Source organism: Rhinolophus hipposideros (genome assembly GCF_964194185.1).
Source record: "Rhinolophus hipposideros genome assembly, chromosome: 24".
In the NCBI taxonomy this organism is placed as follows: domain Eukaryota; kingdom Metazoa; phylum Chordata; class Mammalia; order Chiroptera; family Rhinolophidae; genus Rhinolophus; species Rhinolophus hipposideros.
Genome location: NC_138070.1, coordinates 6557541 through 6582872, shown reverse-complemented (window position 1 = coordinate 6582872; position 25332 = coordinate 6557541). Strand labels below are relative to the sequence as shown.

General features: G+C 51.7%; 1 protein-coding gene across 3 annotated transcripts in view; it reads right to left on the bottom strand.

The window, feature by feature from the left end:
- Nucleotides 1-6004: 6004 nt before the first annotated feature.
- Nucleotides 6005-25332, bottom strand: part of CUX2 (cut like homeobox 2) — a 233681-nt gene continuing 214353 nt past the window's right edge. For all 3 annotated transcript variants that reach the window (XM_081036407.1, XM_081036408.1, XM_081036409.1), the window contains exons 17-22: nt 21183-21979; nt 20278-20437; nt 15310-15579; nt 14221-14409; nt 12509-12782; nt 6005-9040 (exon numbers count right to left, since the gene is read on the bottom strand). In XM_081036407.1, the coding sequence (XP_080892533.1) occupies nt 8242-9040; nt 12509-12782; nt 14221-14409; nt 15310-15579; nt 20278-20437; nt 21183-21979 (2489 nt within the window). In that variant the 3' untranslated portion in view covers nt 6005-8241. The remainder of the gene's footprint in view (nt 9041-12508; nt 12783-14220; nt 14410-15309; nt 15580-20277; nt 20438-21182; nt 21980-25332) is intronic.

The following is a 25332-nucleotide window of genomic DNA, read 5'->3' as shown; positions in this document are numbered from 1 at the left end:
GGGGCTGGGGAAGTGGCTCCCCACACAGGCTGAGTCAGAGCACTGCTTGTGGCATTTGTGACCATAGCCATCCCAGGGCACGGAATGGGGGAAATCACCCCAAAAGGGAGGGCCACAGGTATGATGCCTTCACCTGCCGGGCTTCTCAGGGCTGGATGTTTCCATGAATTCAACTGAAAGGGAGAAGGGAGACGGGTGGGTCACCACCCAAGTGTTGTGCATTCGCCGGCTAATATGTCAGTGTTTCCTCTCAACCCAGGGGAGGTGTTCAGGGCACGTGTCTAAGGAGGACTAAAACATCCCCGGAGCATGACAAAATAGAGAAAATGGTCTTCACCCAGACAGTGTGGGGGATATTGTAGGAGTTCAGAAGGAACATTCTGAGAAGCCTCTTGGGATAGGGGATGAGAAACTCGTGAGGGGCAAGCAAGCCAGAAGTTATGTGCTGGCTGCCCAACATCCATCCACCCTAAGATGAGTCCTTGTGGATCAGTTGTACTGCTCCCATCTGACTTAAAGGGATTAGCTAAACTGTAGCTGCTAAAGAATAGCTGTGACCCAGTCTGGGCCAATGTGATGTTAGTGGAAGCTCCTCTCGCTTCTAAAAAGAGACACAATGAAGAGCTCTTCATTGTTCTCTGGGGGTGAAGTTATGCCTGATGCCTGGAGCTGTGGCAGCTATCTTGTGATAAAAAAATGGGCCACTTGAAGGAAAGTATCCCCTGCTGAGTTTAGCACACACTTGAAAATAACCCTTGAACTGCTGAATCAATGGACCCAGGAACCTGTCCTAATAACATCTTGTTATTTGAGGTAATAAATGACCTTCCTTGTTTGAAGCTTTAAGGTGGACATTTTGGTGCAGCTAGAGTTTTCCTAATGGGTGAGCATGAGTGACTGTGGCTGTTCTCTCTCAAGACACGGTTCTGGGTGACGAACTGCAGGGTGCCGTCAGCTCAGTGGGGTGAAAGTTAGGGCTGGAGCGGGATTCCCTGGGACAGTGAACGGGACACTGCTTTTCATCCTTTCCCTGGAAGCCTTCCATCCCTCCTGTTTCAAAACGGTGAACAAATATTCAAAGAGTGGCTCTCCCCCCACCTACTTCCGGCTCCACACTGTATGTTTCCAAACAGGATTGTTTTGTCCCTACTATGGGGCTAAATCTGGTGCCAACTGTCCACTCCCTCCAGTCCTTCCCCAGATCACCTTACACAAACTTTGTTATGCAAAAGGACCTGCCACTTGTCCCAATTTCTAAAACTGGGGCATCCAAAACAAAACTCTTCCACGCGGTAAAATTATAAACTGCTTAAGACCAGCTGCAGATTTTGCATTTTCTGATGAAGACTTTTTAAAAGGTGAGCCCATGACCTGTTTTGGTCTTAGGGTCTCAAAGCAGTCGCCTGCTCCTGACGGAGGCGTCATGGCCCTCTTCGCTCGGTCTGCCCACACTTGGGGCCATAGCTGTGGCTGCTCTAGCTGGGCATAGCTGTGAAAGCACTTGGGCGCTGGAGCCACTGCCACTGCCCTCTCTTCATTGTCCGGGGGCACTGCTGTCTCTAGCTGCGGGCTGGGATATCGGGGGTGGGGGGCAGTGTACCCAGGTCCTCTAGACTGCAGCTCCGGGAGGGCAGGGCCCAGGTCTGCTTCTCTTGTGCCCCTCAGGGCCTACCACAGTACCCAGCACAGAGATGGCCATCACTCCCCCCACCCCCGTGCCCCTCAGCCCCGCCCCGACTGCAGCTGCTGCTCGGGCAGGGGTTGGTCCCGAGACACAAGCTGGGCAGTCAGGGTCCTGGGAATTCTGAATTGTGGGAACAGACTAAGTTAGGTCAGAGGCGGCTCAGAAAGAGAAGGCACAGATGAAGACAGACTACGCAGTGCCCCAAAGCCTGGCTGAACTTCCTGCCCTTGGACTTCACCAGGATTCCCCGAGATCCTTCCAACGCACTGTGTGCACATCTTTCAGTGAATCACAAGTTCTCTTCACACAACAGTTCCCAACTACGCCAGACCTCCAGAGAGTATCTGTCCCATACGCCCGTACTCTCATTTTGACAACATCCTTCCCAGGGTCGGGCACACCCAGAGGAGCCACACAAAACGAAATGAATTACAATTGCCTCCTATTTACTGAGACCCATTTAGCGAGACCTATGATATCTAATCACCTGGGATGCTCCTTAAAAATGCAGATCCCTAGGCCGTGGCTCCAGGAATTCTGGGTTAGTAGGTTGGGGCAGGGCCCAGGAAGCAGCATTATAAGTAGGAAACAAGGGACTTTTGGACCACAGATTAAGAAATACTCATTTAATCTTCAAAGAAAGTTAGTTGTAAGCCAGTGTGGTTGCCAACCTCCAAGGTGGTCCCAGATGTCCCCTGCCTCCTGGTGTGCACACCTTTGTGTATTCCCCTCCCACACTGTGTGGCCAGGGCGATTCTGTGGAGGCAACACTGGAGCTTTCTAATCTAGGTCACAGAAGACACTACGGCCTCTGCCAGCTTAGCGGCCATGTTGTGAGGACACTCAGACAGCCCTGCGAGAAGCCCACTTGCAAAGGAACTAAGGTGCCCCAACAACAGCCCGCACCAGCCTGCCAGCCATGTGAGCGCTCCATCTTGGAAGCAGATTCTCCAGCTCCGGAAATGCCTTCAGCCTTAGCTGACAGAGCCCAGGAGTCAGAAACATCTAGTCAAGCCACTCCCAAATTCCTGACTCACAGAGATCGAAAGACAAGCGTTTATTGCTTTAAGCCACTAAGTTTTGGCATTATTTATTATGTAGTAATAGACACCACATACAGGCAGATGCTGTTATGAACATGTCCATTTTATAGATAAAGAAACTGAGTCTCATTGAAGGGCCCTAGATTACCTGATAGTGGAGAATCAAACCCAGGGGAGGCTAAGTTCAAAGCCAGTGCTTTTAATACCTACAACCTAAGGGGCTGGAGAAGATCATAGACCATTAAAGAGATCAACTGTTGTATCCCTCTCATTGTGGCTGACGGGGAAACCTACCTGGATGCGGAGTCACCTTGGCCAAGATCACTTGAGGTGGTGTTCCCTGCCCCGTCCCCACTGCTCTTGGGTTTGGAGGGGTGGCTTCCGCTTCCTGGGTACCTGCAAAGGCAGTCCAGTTTCCAGAGCCACACACACACTGTGCTTTGGCTGTGGCGAGCCTGGCCTTCAGAAAGATCTGGAATAGTCACCCCAGTGGTCATGGGTGTGGACAAATAAAAGGGGTTCTATGGAAAGTACCCTCACAGGGTGATCTGATCCTAAGTTCCTAACTGGGCAGGTCAGGGTGGGTAGTTACACCACAGACCTGTAACTTATGCAGCAAAAGGTTTTAAGCCAGCCCTGTCCATTGTTCTTGTGCATCGAGATTAACACACCTTTGAAAGGCCAGAAACAATACCCCTGGGAGGGGGCATTAACCCTCAAGAGAGCACACCCAGTCTTGCTTTCTACCACCTCCACGTATGTTCCCTCCTTAGTTCCAAATGCATAAAAGAAGCTGCAAAACTGTTCTGTGGGGCATTTGAGCTCTTGCTCCCTGGCATGTCGTCAGTTTGGCTGAAATAAACCCTTACAAAAATGCTCTACAGGTTCAGACGTTTCTTAGGTCAATATGGGCCAATCAACCGAGTGAGGTCTGACCTTTCACTCACCAGGAGGGGATGGGAGAGGGGGCTTCTGGTGCAATTCAAGGAGCATAACTAGGAGGGAAAGAAGGGCAGAGGTGGGGAGCAAGGCCCAGAGGCCTGAGCATCAAGGCCGATGGTGCGAAGGGGCCCTGCCACTCTGCTCTCGCCCACCATCTCCCGAGGCCGATGCAATCTCCTAACCTCCTGAAAGTGCAAGTCTAACCACAGCAACCACATGGCTCCCCAGTGCCTTCAGGAGAAAGGCGTAGTTCCCACCAAATCCCATGGGGCTCCAGGATTGGGCCCTTGACCCTCTTCCTCCCTCTAGTCCCCCACCCCCAATGCTACCCTCCTTTAGACTTGTTTTCCCAGGTTCTTGTCCTTATCCCACATCTCCCGGCTATTCCTTCTGCCCTCCTCTTTTGCTTCTCTAACTCCTATTGTTTTTCAAGTTTCAGAGGAGATGCCCCCTCCTCCAAGAAGCCTTCCTGGACCTCATTACTGGTGCTCTCATGGTCGCCCACGTTTCCGCCATCGAAGCACTGAGCACATAGTAGGTACTCGATAAATATTTGTCATCTGGATGAATACTTGCCAAATTGCCCCAACTCGGCTCTCTGCTTTCTTCTGTACTCTGCTCTGCACCTGCCTTCCCTGCCTTCTCATTCCTCTTCGGTCTCTCCACTCCCTGCACTCCTGTAGTCCCTAGTTCCAAATTCCACATTTATGTGTTTTTGCTACTTCAGATGGGCAGTGACTGCAGCAATGTCAACACCAAAGCTGAGGGCCCAGAACCCAGAACGGAGCGCCAGTTCTCAGCCTGGGGGTGTAACTGCAGAAGCAGGTTCTTAGGTGGTTTATGTGTCAGATGAGGCTTTCCCCCCACCGCTGGGGGGCCACATCCTGGGGGTTTCTGACTTCTGACCTTCTCCAGAGCTTCAAACCGAGGCTCCAAATGGCCAGTCCCTGGTTTTACTTAATTTGAATATTACAACCAGCTTATAAGGAAGGTACCATTGCTATCATTCCTCACTTTATAGCTTGGAAAACTGAGACACAGAACAGCGTAGGCATTTCCCAAGGTCACACGGGTCCAACAGGCAGAGCTGGGGTTGAAACCAGGTGGTCTAGCTCATGCCCTCCCCCCGCCCCCAGCTCTTGACTCCCATCCTTCTCTCCAACTCTGAGCAAAGGCTGGGCCAGCATGAAATGTCACCCTTAATGGCTAGTTTGGGACCTCCAGGGTAGATGGGGCCTCGGCGCCTACCTGCCACTACCCTCCCTGCTCGATGGGGTGATCAGGCATCCCAGGGGCCTGTCCCGCTGGGTTTGGAGCAATTAGTCATCCTAACCAAGGGGGAGGTAATTAATCACTTACTTCCCACTGCAAGGACCTGTGGAAAAACTGGGGCAATCGGAAGGTTTCCAGACAAAGAGGAAAGATCTGTCTTGGGATGCCATGGCTCACGGGTAAGTAATATTTAATGCCACTTTGGGGAATCTCCTGACATTACTGGTTAAGAAAAACAAATGTGCCGCTTGATGCGCAGACTCACCATCTTGGGTTGAAAGAACCCATCCCCTGCCGACAGTATGTACCACACAGGGTCTGCTGTGGCTTACATGCATGAGTACCCCTCATAATGACTTTCTGAGCTGGCTGCTGCAATACCCCCATTTTACAGTTGGGGAAACAGGTCCTAGTTATACAGCTGGGAAAGGGGCAATATCGCACTCGTCACCAGGAGGCCCCTGGCCTCCTGTTGGGCATTTTCCCAACAGGAGGCCAGGGGCACTCACTACTCACACACCCACTGAGGTGGGCACAGCTCATAAACTGGTTGGTCTTACGCCGTGTTTTGTGGCCACTGATTTGGGGGCAGGATGTCATCTTGGCTCCTTAGTACGAGGCCCCAGAATCTAACCTGCTTCCACTCGGCTGCACTGAGGGGAAAATGCATTCCAGTCCTTCCATCTTCCTTTGCTGGAGCCCGCAGCATCATTGCCAACCGAGATGCCCACAGGACCAAGACAGGTGGCCCATATGAGGACCGAGGCAAATCACAGGTATGTTCCTGGCATGTGTCCTGTCTCAAGGGCGCAGCCGCTCCTCAGCTGGCTATTGTTATGCTGGAAGGTGGGCCCAGTGTGGCGAGATCTTATCGTTTTCCAGAGAGGCCGGTAATCGTGATTTTTATGTGATGTGCCTCCATATTTTAATGGTGGCACACTAATTAAAATCCAGTTTCTAAAAATACCATTTTGTGAAACACCGCTGAGGGTCAGATCTGACCCCCAGTTTGCACCCCAGCTCCAGAACAAAGCAAGCAGGACACCCAGACATTATTATACAATTCTGTATTGAGCGACGCATTTACAGAACGTGTTCCTTTTTTCTTTTTAATTTTAAACAAAGTTCATCAATCTCTCATAGAAATGGTTTTTGTGGGTTTCTGTTTTGTTTTTACCGTTATAGGACGTGACCCTGATAGTTGTTCATGGGTCCGCTAGCTTTAAGTACAACAGGATTTCTGTTTTCAAAAGACTATACTAAGTGCTTAATCAAATCCCGTCACACAAAAGCCAGAGTTAGTTCTGTAAGGATCGTGTAAGCCTGGATTTCAGTGGTGTGTGGGTTTCAACAGTAAAAAGTGGTGTGTTCCCCCACAGTTGTCTTAATTGTGACAGGGTGGTGGTGGCTAAAAGGAGATGTTTCGTTTGTTCCAGATTTGATGACTCTGAAAATTGGTCACTGTTTCCTATTGTCAAAATATAAAAATACCTTCATCTGGATAAAAATGTATACAGTGGAAAACTCTTCAATGCATAGCCTGGGTGTATGGAAAAGGAAGTTTTCCTGCAGGGTTTGTGTTGTTCATTGATTGGTGTGGAAGCTGCAGCCTGGGCTGGGTGCATGAGAGTTGAGATTTCTGGAACGGCCCTCAATTGTTCCCTTCTGGTCACCGGGTTTCAGTAGCCTGGTTTCAAAATGCTGGCTGCATCCTTGAAACCTCTATCAGCCATCTCTCCCCCTGGCATTGAATTGGCACTGATGATGGCCACCTTTTCATTGTCATTCTGGATGCAGCTGGGGAGTCACCCAATTCAGCCTTCCCACAGAGAGTTTAAAAAACGAAAAGAACTAAAACCAGGAGAGATTCAACAACCAATATGGTGGCTGTTTCATCCAAATTGGGAATTCTCCCCCTAGAAACCATGATGACAAAGATGCTGGAGGAAGGCTTTTCTGAGTTGGGGGGTTGAGTCTTTGCTCCCTAAAAGGTCATACGTTTGTAGGCAGGAGCATGGATTTGGAGACCGGGGTACGGTGGTCATGCTGCAGTGAATTCAACCTTCTCACTTGTTCTGCATGGACTTAAGAGTTGCAGACGCCTTCCAGAAGCAGCACCAGGGTCCACTTGAGAGAGAAGAGGATTAGTAGAGGAGCTGGGTTCTCTAGTGTGATGAATCTAGTTTTTGGCTCTGGGTGCTTGTGGGATGACCAATGCTGTTATTTTCTTCAAACACAAGGAGAAGAAGATGGTGGCCACACTCTTGCTCTGGAAAACCAGAGGGGAAACTTTCTGCACTGCGGCCATGATTCAGGTTGGGGAATGGGCTCACTCTGGCTCAATGCCACTCTCCAATCCCCTGACCCCATGCCTGACTCAGGATCTGGACACACATCTTGCCTACAGATGGACGAGATGGACGCCCGACCTGTGTGGCCCACAGGTTTCTGACTTGACGGAGTGTAGGCAGTTTGTTTTGTACCATGTTACATCTCAGATAGGACAGCTGGCCACAACCCACATCTCTACAACATTTACAATGGCACAGGACATTGTGTTATCAAGGTTGCAAAACAGACCACCAGAATGAAACACATCCTCAACGGCATCGAGCTTTGCATTTAGAGTCTTTTGGACTTTCTCTTTTCAGCACGGTTTCTGGAGGGGCAGTAGCAATGCGCTGTGTCTCACAGACAGACATGGAAAACCAAAACAAAACCGTGGTTCAAAAGTTTTCTAAATTTTGGTCATGTCTTAGAGTGTTTTGTGATGGCTTTGAACAATTCTTCTTTTAATCTCATCTAGTGGCAAAAAACGACACAACTTCAGTGTATACTTCGCAACAGTTGTGACAGCATCCTGATTTTATAACTCTCTGTAATATCAAAACAGCATCGGCTGGGAATAAATTCCAAAGGATCCTTTATTAAAATATCTAAAAGAGGTCTATAAATATTTATTTATTTTTCTAAAAGAGTTTGGAGTTTCCACTTTGCTTATGCCCCTTCTAGACAGGCCAGGGTGGAGCCGAGGGTGCTCCCTGGAGCCGAGGGTGCTCCCTGGAGCCGAGGGTGCTCCCTGGAGCAGAGGGTGCCAAACAGAGGAGGCGGTGGCATCTGCCCCACCTGCTCACTCACAGCTTACAGAGCTAGGATTACAACAAAAAACGTAAACGGCATAACACCGCTGTCCACATTTTGATGGTTGAGTTCCTCCCTTCTGTATGACGCCCTGTCTGGGAGAGTGAGTGAGAGGGAGGGTGGCCAATCAGGGATGCCCCTCGCCCCTGTGTCCTGCCTTCAGAATTCCCACTCCAGGGCCTCCTCCCGATTGGCCGCCCTCTCTAGCCGGTAGATGATGCTGTTCAGGTTGGCCATCTTCTCATGCCGCCGCTGCAAGTTGGGGTTCACCTTGGTGCTGGGGTGCAAGGCTCCAGCCGTGTCGGCAGTGGGGCTGGCACTCGGCACTTTGGCAGGGGGGGCACCAGGTGGGGATGGGGAGATGGGCGCTGAGGACGAGGGCACCGGTGACACAGACATCATGAGGCCTGGTGAGGAGGCGGCTGAGGGCGAGTTCAGTGACACCTCCAGGCTGCAGCGTGAGGACTCTGAGGCGGACTTAAAACTCAGGGGGTCCGGGTGTAGCCGCTCCCCACCCCTGCTCTCCTGCGCGGGCTGCAGTGAAGGGCAGTCTGGGGTCCTGCCTGGAAGAAGGGGTCCTGGGGCCACTTTTGGGAGTCCATCGTTACGTGGAGGGCTGGGATGCATCTCCTCGGGGGACCCTCGGCCGTTTTCCAGCTCCCCTGAGTCCTGGAGCTGGCTGTCCGCCTTTTCCTCAGCATCCTCTTCAGTCTCTTCCTGCTTGATCCTCACCTGCGCTGCGTCCTGGGCAGTCAGGGATGTGATGCTCTCCTCTTGGCCCTCCCGAAGCTCCAGTTCCTTCACAGTAGGCTTCTGGTCTTCAGCCTCAGAGTCGGGGCTCTGCGGGGTGGGGTCTGGCTGGGAATGGCCTGGCGGTAGGACGCCAGGACCCCCACTGGGGTCGAGGTCTGGTTCGTCTTGGGTCCCCTCCACCAACATCTCCCGGCGCATCCGGGACCTGGGGCAGAAATGGCGGTGAGCAAGGGGCTGGACAGGGGGCCTGGCTAATCCTGGGCTCAATCCACATGAGTGGCATTTTGACCCCACCCGGTTCCCAGGGGCCTCACTAGGCATTGGGCTTCCTCACAGGCAGTGTCTTAGCGAGTCCTCTTGACAACCCGTCCAAGTGGTTGCTATTATTACCCCCACTTCCTACAGGAAGGAACAAGTCTCCGAGGTGCTGAGTGTCTTCTCCCAGGTCACGGAGTCAGTGAAGTGGCAGAGCCAGGACTTAAACTCAGGGCTGCTTGATTCCAAAGCTCACAAGCTAGACCTGCACTGTCCAGTTCAGGAGCCACTGGCCACATATGGCTCTTGAGCATCTGAAATGTGGCTAGTTCGAATTGAGATGTGTTAGAAGGGTAAAGTCCACACCAAATTTTGAAGGCTTAATACAGAAAATATGTAAAAGATCTCATCAATAAAGTTTTTATATTGATTACATGTTGAAATTGTTATGTTTGTATATACTGGACTACATAAAATATACGACTACAATTAATTTCATCTGTTTCTTTTATTATTATTTTTTAATGTGGTTACTAGAAAATTCTAAATCACATATGTGATTGCATTATATTTCTGTTGGACAGCGCCGTTCTAGAGCATTTCTCAAAGCCAAACTCAGATCTAGTTTGAGGCAACAACTCCCTGCTTCTTTCCTGGAGGGACTCGTACACATCAGCCCAGAGGGGAAACTGAGGCACAGAGAGTGACTTGTCCAGGTCACCACAGCACACAGAGGCAAAGCTGGGACCAGAGCCGGATACCCCAAATTCTAGTCCAGAACCCGTTCTCTCTTCACTTCAATAGCCGCCCCTCTTAGGAAGGGAAACTTAGTCCCATACACTATGTTTTAGAGCAGGAAGAGCCAGGAATGGGTCTCAGCCCATTAATTATCTTCCTGATAGCAAACAAGGTCCAGAGAGGTCAGATGACCCATCCAAAGCCATAGAGCGACAGGGCTTCCTCAGCACCTCCAATGCTGTAGCCCTCTGCCCATTTATATTAATAATAAAGCATAATAAAGCACATATTATTGATATATAATACTAACAATTGTAATTATAAACATTATAATGGATGCTTATCATGTACCAGGCCAACTGCCTTTTACAGATTATGTCATTTATTTTTCATAATACCCTCACAAAGGGATACTAGTCTCACTGCCATTGATAAACGAGACAAGGCTCAGAGAGGCACAGGGGTTGCCCTAGTCACAGAGCCAGAAAGCAGTACACTTGGGCTCTGAACCGAGCAGTCTGGCTACTCTCACCTGGCTCCCTGCCCAGGTAGGGGCCAGGGACCCATCCCAGGATCCTGGGCCTCGAGGGATGGTGAGGGGTCATCTGGTTCACTCCCCTCTCTGTCCCCAGTCCCTCCACAAAGGTGGCCTTGCTCCCCTTCCCAGAACTCTGCTGTCTCCCTCAGTCCCCTCTAGAGGGAACAGCTTCTGGGACCAGGGGTGGCCCTAGTGGTTTCCAGAGGTGAGATTTGAGAGGGCTGTAGGATGGCTCAATGCCTGAAGTGCCATCATTAGAACTTCCAAACTGTAGATCAAGTATAAATAGAGGCTAACAGCCAGTCATTCACACCATAGTCCAAATTAGTCCTTGCAATGCCTGATTCCCAAACCTACAGCAAAGCAAACCTGGTAATTTTTCCCCCAAAACATCCTGTTGTTCACAGTTCCCAGAGCTCACTGCAGTTTGTAATGATACATTCATAAGAGCACTTGTTTGATAGAGGCCTTCCCTGCTGGTCTGTGAGTGGTGCTAAGGGCAAGAACTTTGCGGTGTTCTCTTCGGTGCCTGGCACAGAGTAGGTGCTCAATAAACAATCACCAAATGACATAATGTATTCTATAACTACGACTCTTTGAGAGTGATTTCTTTTGGGAGTGCAATTCTCTTTGCTCCTCTTTGCTCTCTAGGAGTTTGGGAGTGCAAACTCCTATTCATCCTTCCAAACCCAGCTCAAATGCCACCTCTTCTGTTAGGTCTTCCCCAGGCAGAATTCCCTTTTCCCTCAGCCCCTATTCCTTCCTGCTTTACAGCATTTATTAGGTTGTAGGGAAATTATCTGGTTTGTAATTTTAAGCTCCCTAAGGACAGGGATGTCCTTTAAACCTTTGTATCCCCAGACCCCGGCTCACTGTACACATGGCAAATATTTGTTGAATGAATATGCTGGATAATAATGGAATGCTCAGTTCCTGTGAGAAACAAGAGGGGAGAGAATGTCCTTATATCCCCCAGGGAGGGAAGGAGGACGTGAGGCTTTAAGGACCTGTGTCATTTAACATTTGGCAGGCTCTGGGCCTGAGCCAGACAATAAACAATATTTAACACTGTGTTTCTGCTTCAAGTTTTTCATTTGATCCTCGGTTCAGCATTGTTGGCTAAGTATTAGGTTCTTTATCTGTAAAATAGGGATGAGACTCAGAGAGGTACAGTGACTCGCCCAAGAACACACAGCCAAGATGAACTCAGGTCTTTGTGATGCCCATGCCTGGCTGTGGAGAGAGAAGATTTCACCCTTCCAGTCTCCTCTTTCTCTCTTCCCTTGGATCAAGAGACCTTTCCTTTGCCCCTGGAACACATGCATGGACTCTCGTCTCTGGCACCATGTGGACAGCAGTCATTTCCTGCTCAGGAATCTTGACAGAGGATGCCTCAGAGACAGTCCCTGAAATCCTACCAAGCCTGCTCCCCAGGGTCTCGCTGGCCTCAGGAAGCCCCTCTGCAGTCTCCGCGGGTCCTGCCAGACCCAGTCAACAACGAACTCCCAGGAAGCCCAGCCCACTGCAGGGCAGTGACTGAGAGTGGTGCCTGGTGAGTGGGCGGAAGCAGCCACGCCCCCACAGGGCTGCGGGGGGTGGGGGTGGGGGGGGGACTGCTTTCCTCTGGCCTCGGGAGTGGGGGAGGCCAAGAGCCGGGAATCGGGGCTCCAACATGAGGCTCAGTGGGAAGTTAGGGTTCCTCAGGCCTGTGCCCCAAACACCATCACCTGTCCCTTACAGAGGCAGGCGCAGAGCAAGCTGGGGAAGTTGTAATAAAGATAGTGACAATAGGAACGTCAGCACCCACCACATACTCTGTGCCAGGTATTTTACGTAAATATGTTAGCTCCTCCAATCCGCAGGACAACTCTGTGACGTAGATCCCATGGTTCCCCCTTTATAGGTTAGAAGACTGAGGCCCGGGGAGGTGAAGTGACTTGCCCCGGGTCTCACAGCTGGAAATGGTGGAGCTGGGATTTACAGCACGGTTTGCCTGTGTTCTAAATCCAAACACCCATGCAATACGGTCTCCCCATCGCCCAGAAGCCATGCTGGGCTCCCTCCAGGCCCTGAGATGGGGAAGGGGGTCCAGCCAAGACCTTGCCCACCTCCCAGTGGGCCCGCCTGCCGCAGTAGGCCCACCTGTAGTTGTGGAACCAGTTGACTACGGTGTTGGTCTTGAGGTTGAGCTGAAAGGAGAGGAGCTCAATGGTCTGCTGGGAGGGGTAGGGCTCCAGCTGGTAGGCTTTCCTCAGCGCCTCCTTCTCCTCGGGGGCCAGTACCACGCGAGGCTTCTTGATCTGCAGGAGGCTCAGGTCCTGGGGCTGCAGGCAGGGGCTGGGGCACTCGGAGCGAGTAGCTGGAGACTCACTGTCAGAGCCGGTGCTGATGAGCCCGTACCTGCGCTTCAGGTAGGCTGGGGCGGGCAGGGGAGGCGGGGCTGAGAGCTGCCCACCCAGCCCATTGCTACGTCCACCCCACCCCGCAGTGGCAGCAGGAACACGGGGTGGGCACGGCTGAAGGGGCTGAACCTCAGAGCCCTCTGTGCCCCAAAAGTGGGGGTCTGCTCGCTGTCTCATCCTTTTCTCTCTCCTGGCTCTCCTTCCACATCCTGCCAACCCCTCCGCTGAGACGCTTGCCTGCCCACACCTGCCTGACAGTGAGGGCGCGTGCTTCCCCCTGGTCGCTGGTCGCTGGCTAGCACCCAAAGTGTTAATATGCCGATGGTTAGCGGGGTGCCTCACAGATAGGAGGTTCTCAAAACAGGGTGCTATGAGGCATCTCTGCGTGGACAGAAGTGTCACTGAAATTCACTACAGTCGTGGGGAGCAGGGGCAGGACATTAATTTAAACAGTAGTTGTATGATGTATCTCAAGCTCAGTTTGTCAAAATGTGAAAAACAAAAAATGTTTTTTCAGAATGGAGGGGGTAAGGTATTAGGGTCTCATTTAATCCTCACAGCAACTCTCTGAGGTAGATGCCACCACCTCTTAATTTCAGATGAAGAGAACGAGGCACAGAAAGGGGAAGAAACTTGCTAAAGGCCACGCAGCCAGGAAGGGGCAGGCCGAGTTCTCGACTGCAAAGTCGTCTGATGCCGACAGCTGAGCCTGGCCTTGGCCTTGGCCCACGTGCCCCTCACAGGCTGGCTCGATGCTGGGCTCTCCTCATGAACTGCCTGACTGCTCCGGGTGACAACTTTTCAACTCCTCGTATCTCATCCCCAAACTGGACCCTGAGCTTTTTGAGGTCAAGGATTCCCTTATGCACAGCATGGGATTGGGAGGGCACACAGGGGGTGCTCAGTGCCAGCTCATTTCTTCAGGGATAAAAGATACTATTGGACGATGTAAGAACCTGCAGTCTCCTTGTCCACCTCCCCCAGGACTCTTGCTTGCCGGGTTAGTTATGTGCTTTGCGGTGCAGGATCTGGGTAATGGGCAAAGGAGGATCTATCTATGTATTATCTACCTACCTATCTATCATCTATCTACCTACCTACCTACCTACCTACCTACCTACCTACCTATCTTATACAGTAGGGGCTTGATGCAGAGAATGGAGGGATCAGAGAGAGAGCGTTTTGGGGAATGTGCAATGGGGTTGGTAAAAGACTTTAATAAAGTAGTTATGGGTGTGAGGAAGGATGCTGAGAGAGATGAGGGATGGGCATTTTCATGGGAGAAACAGTAAATATTTGAATGGTTTCAATTCTATTTGGTGGGATTACTATTCCTTGCACCCCACACCAGGCTGAGACGGGACCCCTGGGGCCCTGGGTTTATCAGGGTTACAACTAGATCTGGTTCCAATGGGAAAACCCGAGGGCAGGCCCGGAGGACCCACGGCTCACCTTTCTTCTCCAGCTTCTTCATGTCCCGAAGCCTCTCCACATTATGGGGGTCACTGAGCCACAGCTGCATGCGCACAAAGGGCTCCCGCCCCTTTAGGCTCAGCTTGTGCCAGGGTTTTGGCCGGGACAGCAGGTCAGACACGGAGCCCTGAGTCAGGCCCAGGATACTCTCCCCGAACAGCCGCTGCCCTGGGGACAGGGGAGAAGTGCCACAGGTTACCCGGGCCAGGGCCGAGGATTCTCAGGGGAGACAGGAAATGGGAGAGTCAGAGGAGAAGCCGGGATGTCTCCACGGACATGGGGGAACCCACACCCACTGTGGATCTCGAGGGGACCTTTCTGCAAAATAGGAGACTGTGGGGGAGACCAGAAGCTGCCAACAACACTTTCGTCGTTTAGACATTGGTCACTCCTCAGGGACCTCTGCAATTGTCTGCAAGCCGACCCCTGAGCACCTTGTTAGGGAGTAATCTGACAGATTCTATCCAAATGTCAATGCTCATATCCTCTGGTTCAGCAGTTCCACTGGGATTTATCCTCCACTTGTACTTGCCCAAGGGCACAAGGACGCATCTGGACGTAGTTTCAGAGGTGGCAGAAAATTGTAAACAACTGAAATGCCCATCAGTTGGGTGAAAAATGTAGGGCGTCCACGGCCTGAAACACTTTGCAACAGTGAAAAAGAATGGAGGTGGTTGAATCATTCTAATGTGGAAGGGTGTCCACAAAAGTGTTAATTTTTCAAAAGCAAGTTGTAGGACAATGTACGTATGTGTGTCATTTCATCCATATAGAAAAGAGAAAAGAAGAAACTAGTGTATTCTTGCATGTGTTCAGAAAGTGTCAAAGATACATAAAAACTGGACTGGAGGCTGGGGGTGGGGTAGTTTATTTACTTTGTAACTTACTAGAACTCTCTAGAAACCCCGGTCAGAGTTAGATGCCTCCTAGAAGGTCCCGGGAGCCCCAGGGATAGTCACACCTTCAGGCTGGACCCCAGCACCTCGGGGCCTCACTGTGGGCACTTTCCTAGGTGAGCAGGAGCCAGCCAGGGTGGAGACAGTCCCCCCAGCTCCCACCACTCCGTACCTAGGTTATTGTCGGTGAGGACCTCTTTGACCCTCTTGGTGATGGAGTAGGTGTCCAGCTCAGGGGACATGGCCACAATCTCCTGGATGCCGCCTGTGGCCTGGCTGCCTGAGTACATCTTCCCACTCAACGAGGAGCCGGAGCGGCCTTCTGGCTGCTGGTTCTCCTTGCTGCTCTCCAATGCCAGGCTCAAGGGCTCCTGGGAGCTCTTCTCGGGCTCCGTGGGGCTAGGGGGTGGGGATGGCGAGGACGTTGGTTCGGTGGGACTGGCTGTGGGCCACAGAGAGACACAGAAGGCAGTTACTGCAACCTGGCATAGACACACATGGTTTGGACAGGCTTGATTTGTTACATAGAGCCAAGAGTTGGCAACAACCCATTTTGCAACCACCATAGTAAAATCTCAGGCAGGGACAGACAGTCCTGGATGGGAAAACAAGCAGATGAAAGTTTACATGGTCGCAAAGTACATCCCCACAAGATACTTATTAGTTACAAAGAAAAAATAGTAACTTTACAGTAGAGATAACTGGCAGCCGCCACCTTAAGCAAGTGATCAAAGTTAATGTCACCAATCACGGGGCAATTCAACAACTGGTGCCTCCTGATACGAGGTTCCCAGGACGCGGCATCACTTCTGTGATATGACTGCCAAAAGCGCACGGCCTGAATGATACCAAGCATCAAAGCCGACCCGAGACTGTCTATAAAATAACTGGCTTCACTGTGATTTCCTGCTTGTGCCAGATCTCTCCCTTCGCAAATTACTCCCTAACAAGGTGATTTAACGACGACAATATTTAATAAAGCTTACTTTGATTGAGCATGTACTTACTACATGCCCAGGGTAGTGTTATATATTTTATGCCCATGATCTCAAGTCACTAAAAAAAACACATGTAGGACGACGGTACTATTGTCATCCCATTTTATAGATGAGGAAACTGAGGCTCAGAGAGTTTCAAAATTCTATTTCATGGGTCACACAGTGACTCGTGGCAAAATCAGGACAAGAGCTGAGGTCTGCTTACACCCCACCCTGTCCTTTCGTCCACCAATTACGAGCCCTGGGAAGGCACAGACCGCATGGGTGAGTCTTTGGAGCTTGGGGGGTTGGGGGAAGAGCAGGAGGCATTGGGCTGATATCTGTTGAGTGAAAATTTCAGCCAGGACCCGATTACCCTGAAAGTTGCAGAGTGAAGCCTCAAACTTCTGAGTCGTACATCACAGCCCCGTGTGGCTGCCAGCCCATGTCTGGGGTCTCGAGGATGCTAAGGTCCCTCCCACCTGACCCCACACTGGCTGATCCTGGATATCTAGGTGGCATCCGTGTGATGCTGGAGCTGACATGGACATACCCCCGGTCACTGTCACCAGTAGAGATGCAAAGCTGTTGGGGAAGGACCAGCCTGGAAAAACAAGTGGCTGTTTCAAGTGACCACAGGTTGCCGGCAGGCTCAGCTGGAGGAGAATGGGCAGGTGTCTGAAGACATCGGCCCTCAGAAAACCACCTCTCCACATCTCACTGAAAGGGCCAGATTTCCAGCCAGAGAGGCAATGGGATGAGAGACGGAGATGTACCCAGATGTGGACCAACCCCACTCTTCCACCCGCACAGAAGGTGGGCCTCTTCTGACTCCTCTTCCAGGACTGCTTCTGACAAAATTACTGAAGGATTCAGAAACCAACTCTACCAGGAGGAACAGGCTGATCATAAAGGGCCAGGAGGTCGAACGTGAACAGGTGGGGGTTGGAGTGAGCGCTGCTGGACAGGGGTGTGGGCAGGAAGCAGAGGAGAGAGCAGGGGGAGCAACTGATGTCGGTTTGCCTGGGGCTTTCCTGGTTTCAGCACAGAAAGTCCCATGCCCTGGGCAAATGGGTCAGTAGGTCATGGTACAGACAGGGAGGGAGAGATGGAAGGAGAGATGGAGAGACAGCGCGAGCTGAGGTAGAAGACAATGGGCAGGGAGGTGCAGAGTGAGAGAGACAGAGGGATGGAAAAGGGAAGCCAGAGAGAGAGAAAAGGAACAAAGAAACACTAAGAAAGCCAAGGGCGGAGGAGACCCGGATGGGGGCGGAGACAGGTGGGAGACAGAGCAACTGTGTGTGGGGAGCGGGGCTTCCTCAACTGCTGGAGAATTCTGAGAAGTGCCTGGAATACTGATCAACCACTGTGGGCGTCGCTGACAAGGCTGGTTCATTAACTGGGCTCCATGGCAGGCAGCTGGCGTGGTGGGGAGACCATGCTTTTAACCCTCCCCCAGCATCCAGCTCACCCCCAACGCCCCGGAGGTCACGGACTGCAGCGCTAGTCCCTGCCCGGTGGCCAGCGTGGAAAGGCCATGGACCAAAGGGTGGCTGGGACAGGTCCAGACTCACCCCAAAAGCCAAACAACATGGGATCTTGTGGACAGTGGATCATTCTCCTGCCTTAGGTTGTGGACGAGCAGTGGCTTTGGTTGAATCAGCCACCATCTGCCCCATGGGGGCAGCAGCTACCACTCACATCTCTGCTTCCATAGACCTGGGTCCCTGGCTTCTGGGCCTGCAGGGGAGCGGGGGACAAGGTGTCCACTCTCACCGGCATTCATCTCCCTTCTCAAACCGTACGATCCTGCCTCCCAACCTTGGTTGGCACTGTTTTTTCCACCACGAACAATTTTGACCCTTGCCTAACCCTATCCTACCTCAAATTCTCCCACAACAAAGAAATTAAACAAACACCCCCTCCCCAAAACAATTAGACATCAGGGAAGTCACATCAGAACTACAATGAGATACCATTTCATACCCACTAAGATGGCAGTCAAAAACAGAGAATAGCAAGTGTTGCCAAGGATATGCAGAAACAGGAACCCTCATACATTGCTACTGGGAATATAAAATGCTGCAATTGCTAAGCAAAACAGTTTGGAAGTTCCTCAGTAAGTTAAATACAGAACTGCTAAATGACCCAGCAATTCCACTGCACACGTAGATCCAAAGGAATTGAGAAGAGGTGTTCAAAAACATGTACACGAACGTTCATAGCAGGATTTGCCACAGTAGCCAAAAGGTAGTTTATCTATACAATGGAATATTATTCAGCCATGAAAAATGGAATTCTGACACATGCTACAACATGGAAGAATCTTGAAAACATGATGCTGAGTGAAAGAAGTCAGACACAAAGGCCACCTAGTATGATTCCATTGACACAAAATGCCCAGAACAGGTAAAGAGACAGAAAGCAGACTGGTCGTTGCCAGGGGCTGGGAGGAGAGGGGAAAGTGGCAGGGACTGTTTAATGGGTATGGGGTTTCCCTTTGGGGTGATAAAAATGTTCTGGCACTAGACAGAGGTGATGGCTGTATAATACTGTGAATATGCTAAATGTCACTGACACCTTAAAATATGGCTAAAGTGGTAAATGTTATGGTATGGGAATTGTACCACACGAAAAAAAAAGTCAACTTATTAAAATACAACACAACAACAAAAAGGGTGGGGACCCTTTTGCAAGTCTGGGTTCTTCGGTGGGCACCTTGGGAAAGCAGGGCAGCCCAATGGTTAAGAGCCCCTGCGTTCTGATCCTGGCTCGGCCACTAACTGGCCAGTGACGCAGGGCCAGTCTCCATGCTATTCATACCCCTGGTTTCTTCTTTGTACAACAGGGAACACATGGCGTGAGGATTGAGAAAGAAAGTGCTGCAAGGGCTCAGCAAGTGGGACAAATGGTTGCCGCCGTTACCATGGGTGTATTTGTCCCCACAACAGCCTAATGGAGCTGAGCATTTCCATTAAAAATTTTAAATTATAAAATATTTAAAAGCTAGAAAAATACACAGAAAATGTAAGTCTTCCCTCCCTTCCCCTGGCCCATTACCTTAATAGATGTTAACACTCTCTTATTTGCTTCAAATCTCATTCGTTTAAAAGAAAAAAAGAAACAACGACAGCCGGAGCCTCCCCTCCCCTCCCCAGCTCTCCCCCGCCCCCCCCCCCAGCTCTCCCCCCCCCCCCCCCCCCCCCCCCCCCGTCCAGAGCAGCCCCTTTTCCCAGGCAGGTGAGCAGTGGCGCCTTTTTCTCATTTTAATGCATAAGCTTGTAGCCGTAATACCATAACAATGTGTATTCTTGTGTGTGGGGGTTAACTTCTAAAATAACACCATCACTGGGACATGTGCTTTTGTTGTATGTTTCCGGCAGTATTCCTGTTGACACGTGTCGATCTGGTTTATTTCTGTGACCCTGAGATGTGGTTTTGTCCTGTGGACTGATCCCCACTTTACAGACGGCCCAACTGACTGTGCTAAGGTCCTGGAATTCAGGGTCCGGCCTCAGCGTGTCTTCCTTTCTCTGGTCTCAGTGGGCAGGTCAGATGTCCTGTCCTCACAGCTATGCCTGCCTACAGCCCGGGTGGGCACCTCAGCAGGTCCCCAAAAGACCTGCCCACTATTTGTCCCAGAGGAGGGAGCCTGCGCTCCATTCTCGCGCTCTGTGACTTTGGGCAACTTTCTGAACCTCAGTTTCCTGACCCAGGCAAAGTCCAAACTCCACCCTGCCTGTGCACCACTAACGGATGGGTCTTGGCTGCCCAAGGCCCTGTGCTAGGATGGGTCCTGGCTGCCCAAGGCCCTGTGCTAGGATGCATTCTGGCTGCATGCTGGATCCTTGGGAAAAAGAGATCAATTAGAGATGCCTGACGGGGATCAGAGGGTAGGGCTCCACATGCAAATTATTTCCTCTACTTGCTCTGGCGCTACCTGGAGGTGTAAAACCAGCGGCAGATGCATCTGCCTGGTTGAAGGAAGGATGAGAGGGAAGTAGGGTCACCCCCTAGGTGTCCGGGGCAATGGGGCCGGAGGGAGGGGCAGACAGGGGCAGTAAAGCAGACGCACGTGGCATTGCACAGACCGGAATAGTGAGGGCTCACCACAGTTCTGGGGAGCTGGCAGCACCCCTCGAAAGGGCCCTGTGGATACTCACCCTGCGCGGCGCTGGGCTGCTGGCTGACCGCCTGGCCAAGCTGGTCCGAGAGCCACAGCTGCATGCGTATGAAGGGCTCCCGCCCCTTCTGCGTCAGCTTGCTCCATGGCTTCGGCCTGGACAGCATGTCGCTCACACTGCCTTGTGACAGACCCAGCACCTGGGGACAGGTGGGGCAGGAAGGGTGGCTTAGCAGGCCCCTGGGACACAGGATGTCCCCTCCCCTCTCCTCCCAAGACCACTGTTCTGTCCCGACAGGACATTTGTTCTTCATTTCCCAGATGCCTACTATGTGACTGCAATGTACCCCCACCTTCAGTGCCCTTCCTTATGTCCCTACATGTAACAATCCTACCTAGACTTTCAGACCCCTCAAGTGCTCCCTCCTCCAGGAAGTCTTCCTATGTCTCCCATTTAGGTCACTTCTCCCTCATCTGGGTTTGTCTGATCCTTTGCCAGCTGCTCTGCTATGGGCAGAGGTGATATTAAAAGCTGCTTAACCACTGGTACTGGGGGGGGCACTAGCCAACTAGGAGACCCCTGGATGGACTGAGCCTGAACCCTTCAGTGGCTGGACCACGGGAGGGATGGACAGTTCTGAAGGAGAGGAGGCAAACGGTTATTCCTAACCAGATGAAAATGTTTTACCGCTTCAACAACCGTAGAACTGAACGCCAGCCTTGCCCATGGCCCCCCTGCCCACAGGGCCCAGGGACAGCCGGATAAAGGAAAAAGGGCTCTGGGGGTCACGGGGACCTGGGTTCGAATCCTCTGTGCACCCTGTTCTTGCTCACACATGCTTCTTTTTGGACCACGGGCACTGGTGGCTGGGTCCTCAGGTGGCCCCCCTCCCCAGGGGCCCCATGGCCTCGAGCCTCCCGAAGCGGCTCCCCTACTGTCTTTACCTTCTCCCCAAAGATCCTCTGGCAGATTCCGTTCTTGGCTAGCTTCTCCTTGACCTGGCGAGTCAGCTCCAGTGTGTCCACCTCACGGTACATGTAGAGCTCGTACTGCTCGGGGGTCAGGGGTGGCACGGTGGGCTTCAGCGTGCGGGGCACATATGCTGGGTAGTAGGCCAGCCGCCCTCCACTGCCCGCCTCGGGGACGCCCCCCTCAGCCTTGAGCTCGCCCACCCTGGGGGGCTCGTCCTCACCCCCGGCCGCTTCGTCCTCGGGGGCCGAGGGCGCCTCATCCCCACGGGGCCAGGCCCGTCCGTTGGGCTGGCCGGAGTAGCTGGAGGAGGATGAGGAGAGTGAGGGCGAGACAGAGGCGTAGGGGCGGCTGAGCAGCCCGCGGTCCGAGGCCCAGTGCTGGTCGAAGTAGCCAGCGTCCCCGATCTCTGACTTGACCTTCCGGATGATGCTCTGCACGAAGGCGGCGGGGGACAGGACGGTGAGGGACGTCTGTGTGGCACTGCTGCTGATCCCTCCGCTGCCAGCACCACTGCAGACACCGCTGTCCTCCTGCTTGACGTAGGTCGAGGCCCCGTTCTGGCTCACGGCTGCCAGGGAGGGCCGCTCTGGAGGCGAGGGGGGCACCGAGCGGCCCCGGGGGCCTGCCTCCATTTCCAGCAGGGCCTGCTGCTGTGCTTGCATCTCCCGGCGAGCCTGTTCCAGAATGTTCTTGATGGCATCTTCTGAGGTACTGGCAGAGGCTGTGCCATTGGTGATGCTCAAAGGAGCCGTTGAGTTCTTGGGCTCACCTGTGGGGAGGACGACAGGGTGGCCAGAGGCCCATCATTAGGGCACGGCCTGAGGGGCAGAGATGGCTACAGCTTCAGTATTTACAGCAGCAACTTGTAGGAGGCAATCTGTGTCTACCAATTAGGGACTGGTTAAGTAAATCATGGTCCATATGTGTGGAAGAATGTCAGGCAGCCTTTACAAATCAGGTGGACAGTGAGATGTTGCACGTGTGGAGAAAGTACTCATGGGGATAAGGTAATGTAATAAAAGACTTGTCTTTTACATATGCTATGACCCATCTATGCAAATGTTCAAAGACAAGGAAAATACTATATAGCACATAAAAGACGCTGCTTCATTTACTCTAACAGCAAAATAGTGACATGAACCCAAATGACCATGGAGAAGAGAATGGATAACAGTGGCACAGTCACACAATGGAATACTATACAGCAGCAAAAAAGGAAGCCACCGTGCAAAACCACACGTGAATCGTAGTAACATAATCTTGAGTGAAAACTGCAAGTCCCAGATGATTCACAGTATAACCTCTTTCTATAGAGCCCCAAAACAAGCAAAAAAAGCACAAGTTAAGATGAAAATAAAAATCCCCTCCAATTTCTCTCCTAGAGGCAACCACATGAAATATTCTCATGTATTTCCTTCCGGTCTGTTTTTCAATTCCATGCATGGTATGATCATACTCGATATGGGAGCGTAGCCTGATTTGCCCCCATTTCATATCAACATGGGTAGTTTTTCGTATTATTAAAAGTTCTTCTATTTTTAATGGCTGCATATGCCACTGAGGGGGTAGTCTCTATTTACCCAATCCCCCACTGATGGACACTTAGGTTGTTTCCAGTTTGTCATTGTTATGAACAATGATAAAGGAATAGCTTGTATATAAATCTCTGTCCCCATTTTCTTCGATTCCCTGAAGGAGAACTCCTGAGCTGGCAGTCAGCCACATTCATTTCCTCCCCAGGAACTGCTAGATGCTCTCTGCTTAGCATTCACTGTTGTCAGGGGCATGGGGTGATAACCTTGGCCTATTTCCTCTTGCTGAACTCTTCACAGACCCTGAATGGCCCACTTATGCAAAGGTTTCCCTTTGCTGTGATGTTGCCTTTTTAATTTTCCTGCTGCCTTGTTTCTGACCCCCCAGTTGGGAGAGCACTGTACAGGGAGTCAGGAGACCTGGGTTCTCCTTTGGTCTCTGTGTAACTGGGAGCACATATCCCCCTCTCTGGCCTCAGTTGTCCTGTCTTTTTAGTGGGAGAGTTAGAATAGATTGTTTCTCATGGTTATTTTCACCCCAATATCGTGTTTTATCCACATCTGTAACTGGTGTCTAGCACACAGTAAATGTTTACTGAATGATTGCCTCTCTCTTGCTACAGGGGTTGACCAAGAAGGAAGAAATTAGTGTATACACAGTAGTGGCTCGGCAGATTATACGGGTGGGGCAGTGTAGGTTCCTAGCAGGGTAAGCGTCCCTCCAGCCTTCCCAGGAACCAGGCAGAAGGGAGGGCCCTTGGGAAACTAGGCTCCCAGCAGCAAGCCGAGGCTTGGGAATAGGACACTTGCTAGGTTGCCACAAGGGGGCAGCACACATTGCAAAATGGAGTGGGAGCACTGCAAACTGTTCTAAAGTCAGCAACTGTCTACAACTGTGTTGAGTTACACTGTGCTGGGTACAGGGAAGCAAATTGGTCCCTGGCCGCCAGAAGGCCCCAGACCTGTGGGAGAGACAGCCACATCAGCAGAGTCATTTGCAACATGAACAAATGCAACAAGAACGATGTTATAATGATAATGTTAACTGTAACAGTGGCTAACCTTTCAGGGGCACCTGCTACAGCCAGGCCCCAGGCTGAGTGCTTGCCATCCTGGTCTCATTTGAGCCTCCCATCGCCTTAAAAAAGGAGTATTAACACTGTCCTCATTTTAAAGATGAAAATAGAGGAACAGAGAGGCTAAGTAACTTAAACTTGCCCAAGGTCACACAGCTAATAAACAGCAGGGCCAGAATTTGCATCCAGGCCAGTGTGGCTCCACTGCACCAAACATACAGGTAATTTTGGATGATCCAAAGATAGGCATCATCCAAAACAGGGGTGGGGGACTTCCTGGAGGAGGTGACTTTTGAGTTGCATCACAAAGTATGAACAGGAGTTGGCCAGGTGAAATGTGTCTGGGATGAGGATGGCATTAGGCGTGAGGATGAACATGGTCATCAGCAGGTCATGTGAGAGGCATGGAGGGGTCGGGAAGGGTCGGAAGATTGTAGGTCTGTTTAAGAGCTGGGATTTTATCCCAAGGACAATGGGGAGCCACGGGAGGATTCTGAATAGTGACGGACCCTGTGTGTGCTCTAGAAAAATCCCTCTGGACTCTGCAGAGACAATGGGATAGAGTGGCGCCTACAATGTCATTGGCAAGATCAGTGAAGAAGCTGCCGCAACAGTCCCAGCAAGAGATGACGGTGACTCACTAGGCTGGTGACAACTGGGGTGGGGGATGGACAAGCTTTAAAAAAACACTTAGAGGGTGAGTGGCCCCTGGATGGGCTGGCTGACCGGCTGCCAGGGCTAAGGGGTTTCTAGCACCACCTGTGACAGGTTCCCAGCCCTGAGTCGGGGGTTTGGGGAGGGAGTGAGGGGTAGAGGAAGACGATGAGCTCTGTCTCAGACATGTTGAGTTTGAGATGCCAGTGGGGACCCGGTGGACATGCCCAGCAGGCTGTTGGCTTGTGGTTCTGGAACCCTTGAAAGGGGTCTGGCCTGGAGAGGGACCAATTTGGGTGCTGTTGGTTGTTGAAATTTCCAGGAGTGGATGAACTCATCTAGGAAGAGTAGGAAAGTCAGAGGGTCTGGGGTGGAGCCCCGGGGAAATCCCACATTTGAAGGGCCGATGGAGAAAATACACTGTGGTGGACTAAATAATGCCTCCCCCCAAAAATATCCACATCCCCACAATGCCTAGGACTGGCGAGTATGTCACCTTACATGGCAAAGGGGACTTTGCAGATGTGATTAAGGCTAAGGATCATGGTATCGGGAGATTGTCCTGGATTATCTGGGTGGGCTCTGCGTAATCCCAAGGCTGCTTGTAAGAGGGGAGGCAGGGTGGTCAGAGAGAGAGAGACTAATGAGGCCACGATGCCGGACTGGACGATGGACGAAGGGGCCACAGGCAAAGAAGGCAGGCGGCCTGTAGGGGCTTGAGACGGCGAGGAAACGGATTCTCCCCTGAGCTCCAGAAGAACCCGGCCCCGCCGACTCCCTGACTAGCCCAGGGAGGCTGGTTTTGGACTTCACACCTCCAGCATCATAAGATAATAAATCTGCGTTGCTTTCAGCCCCAG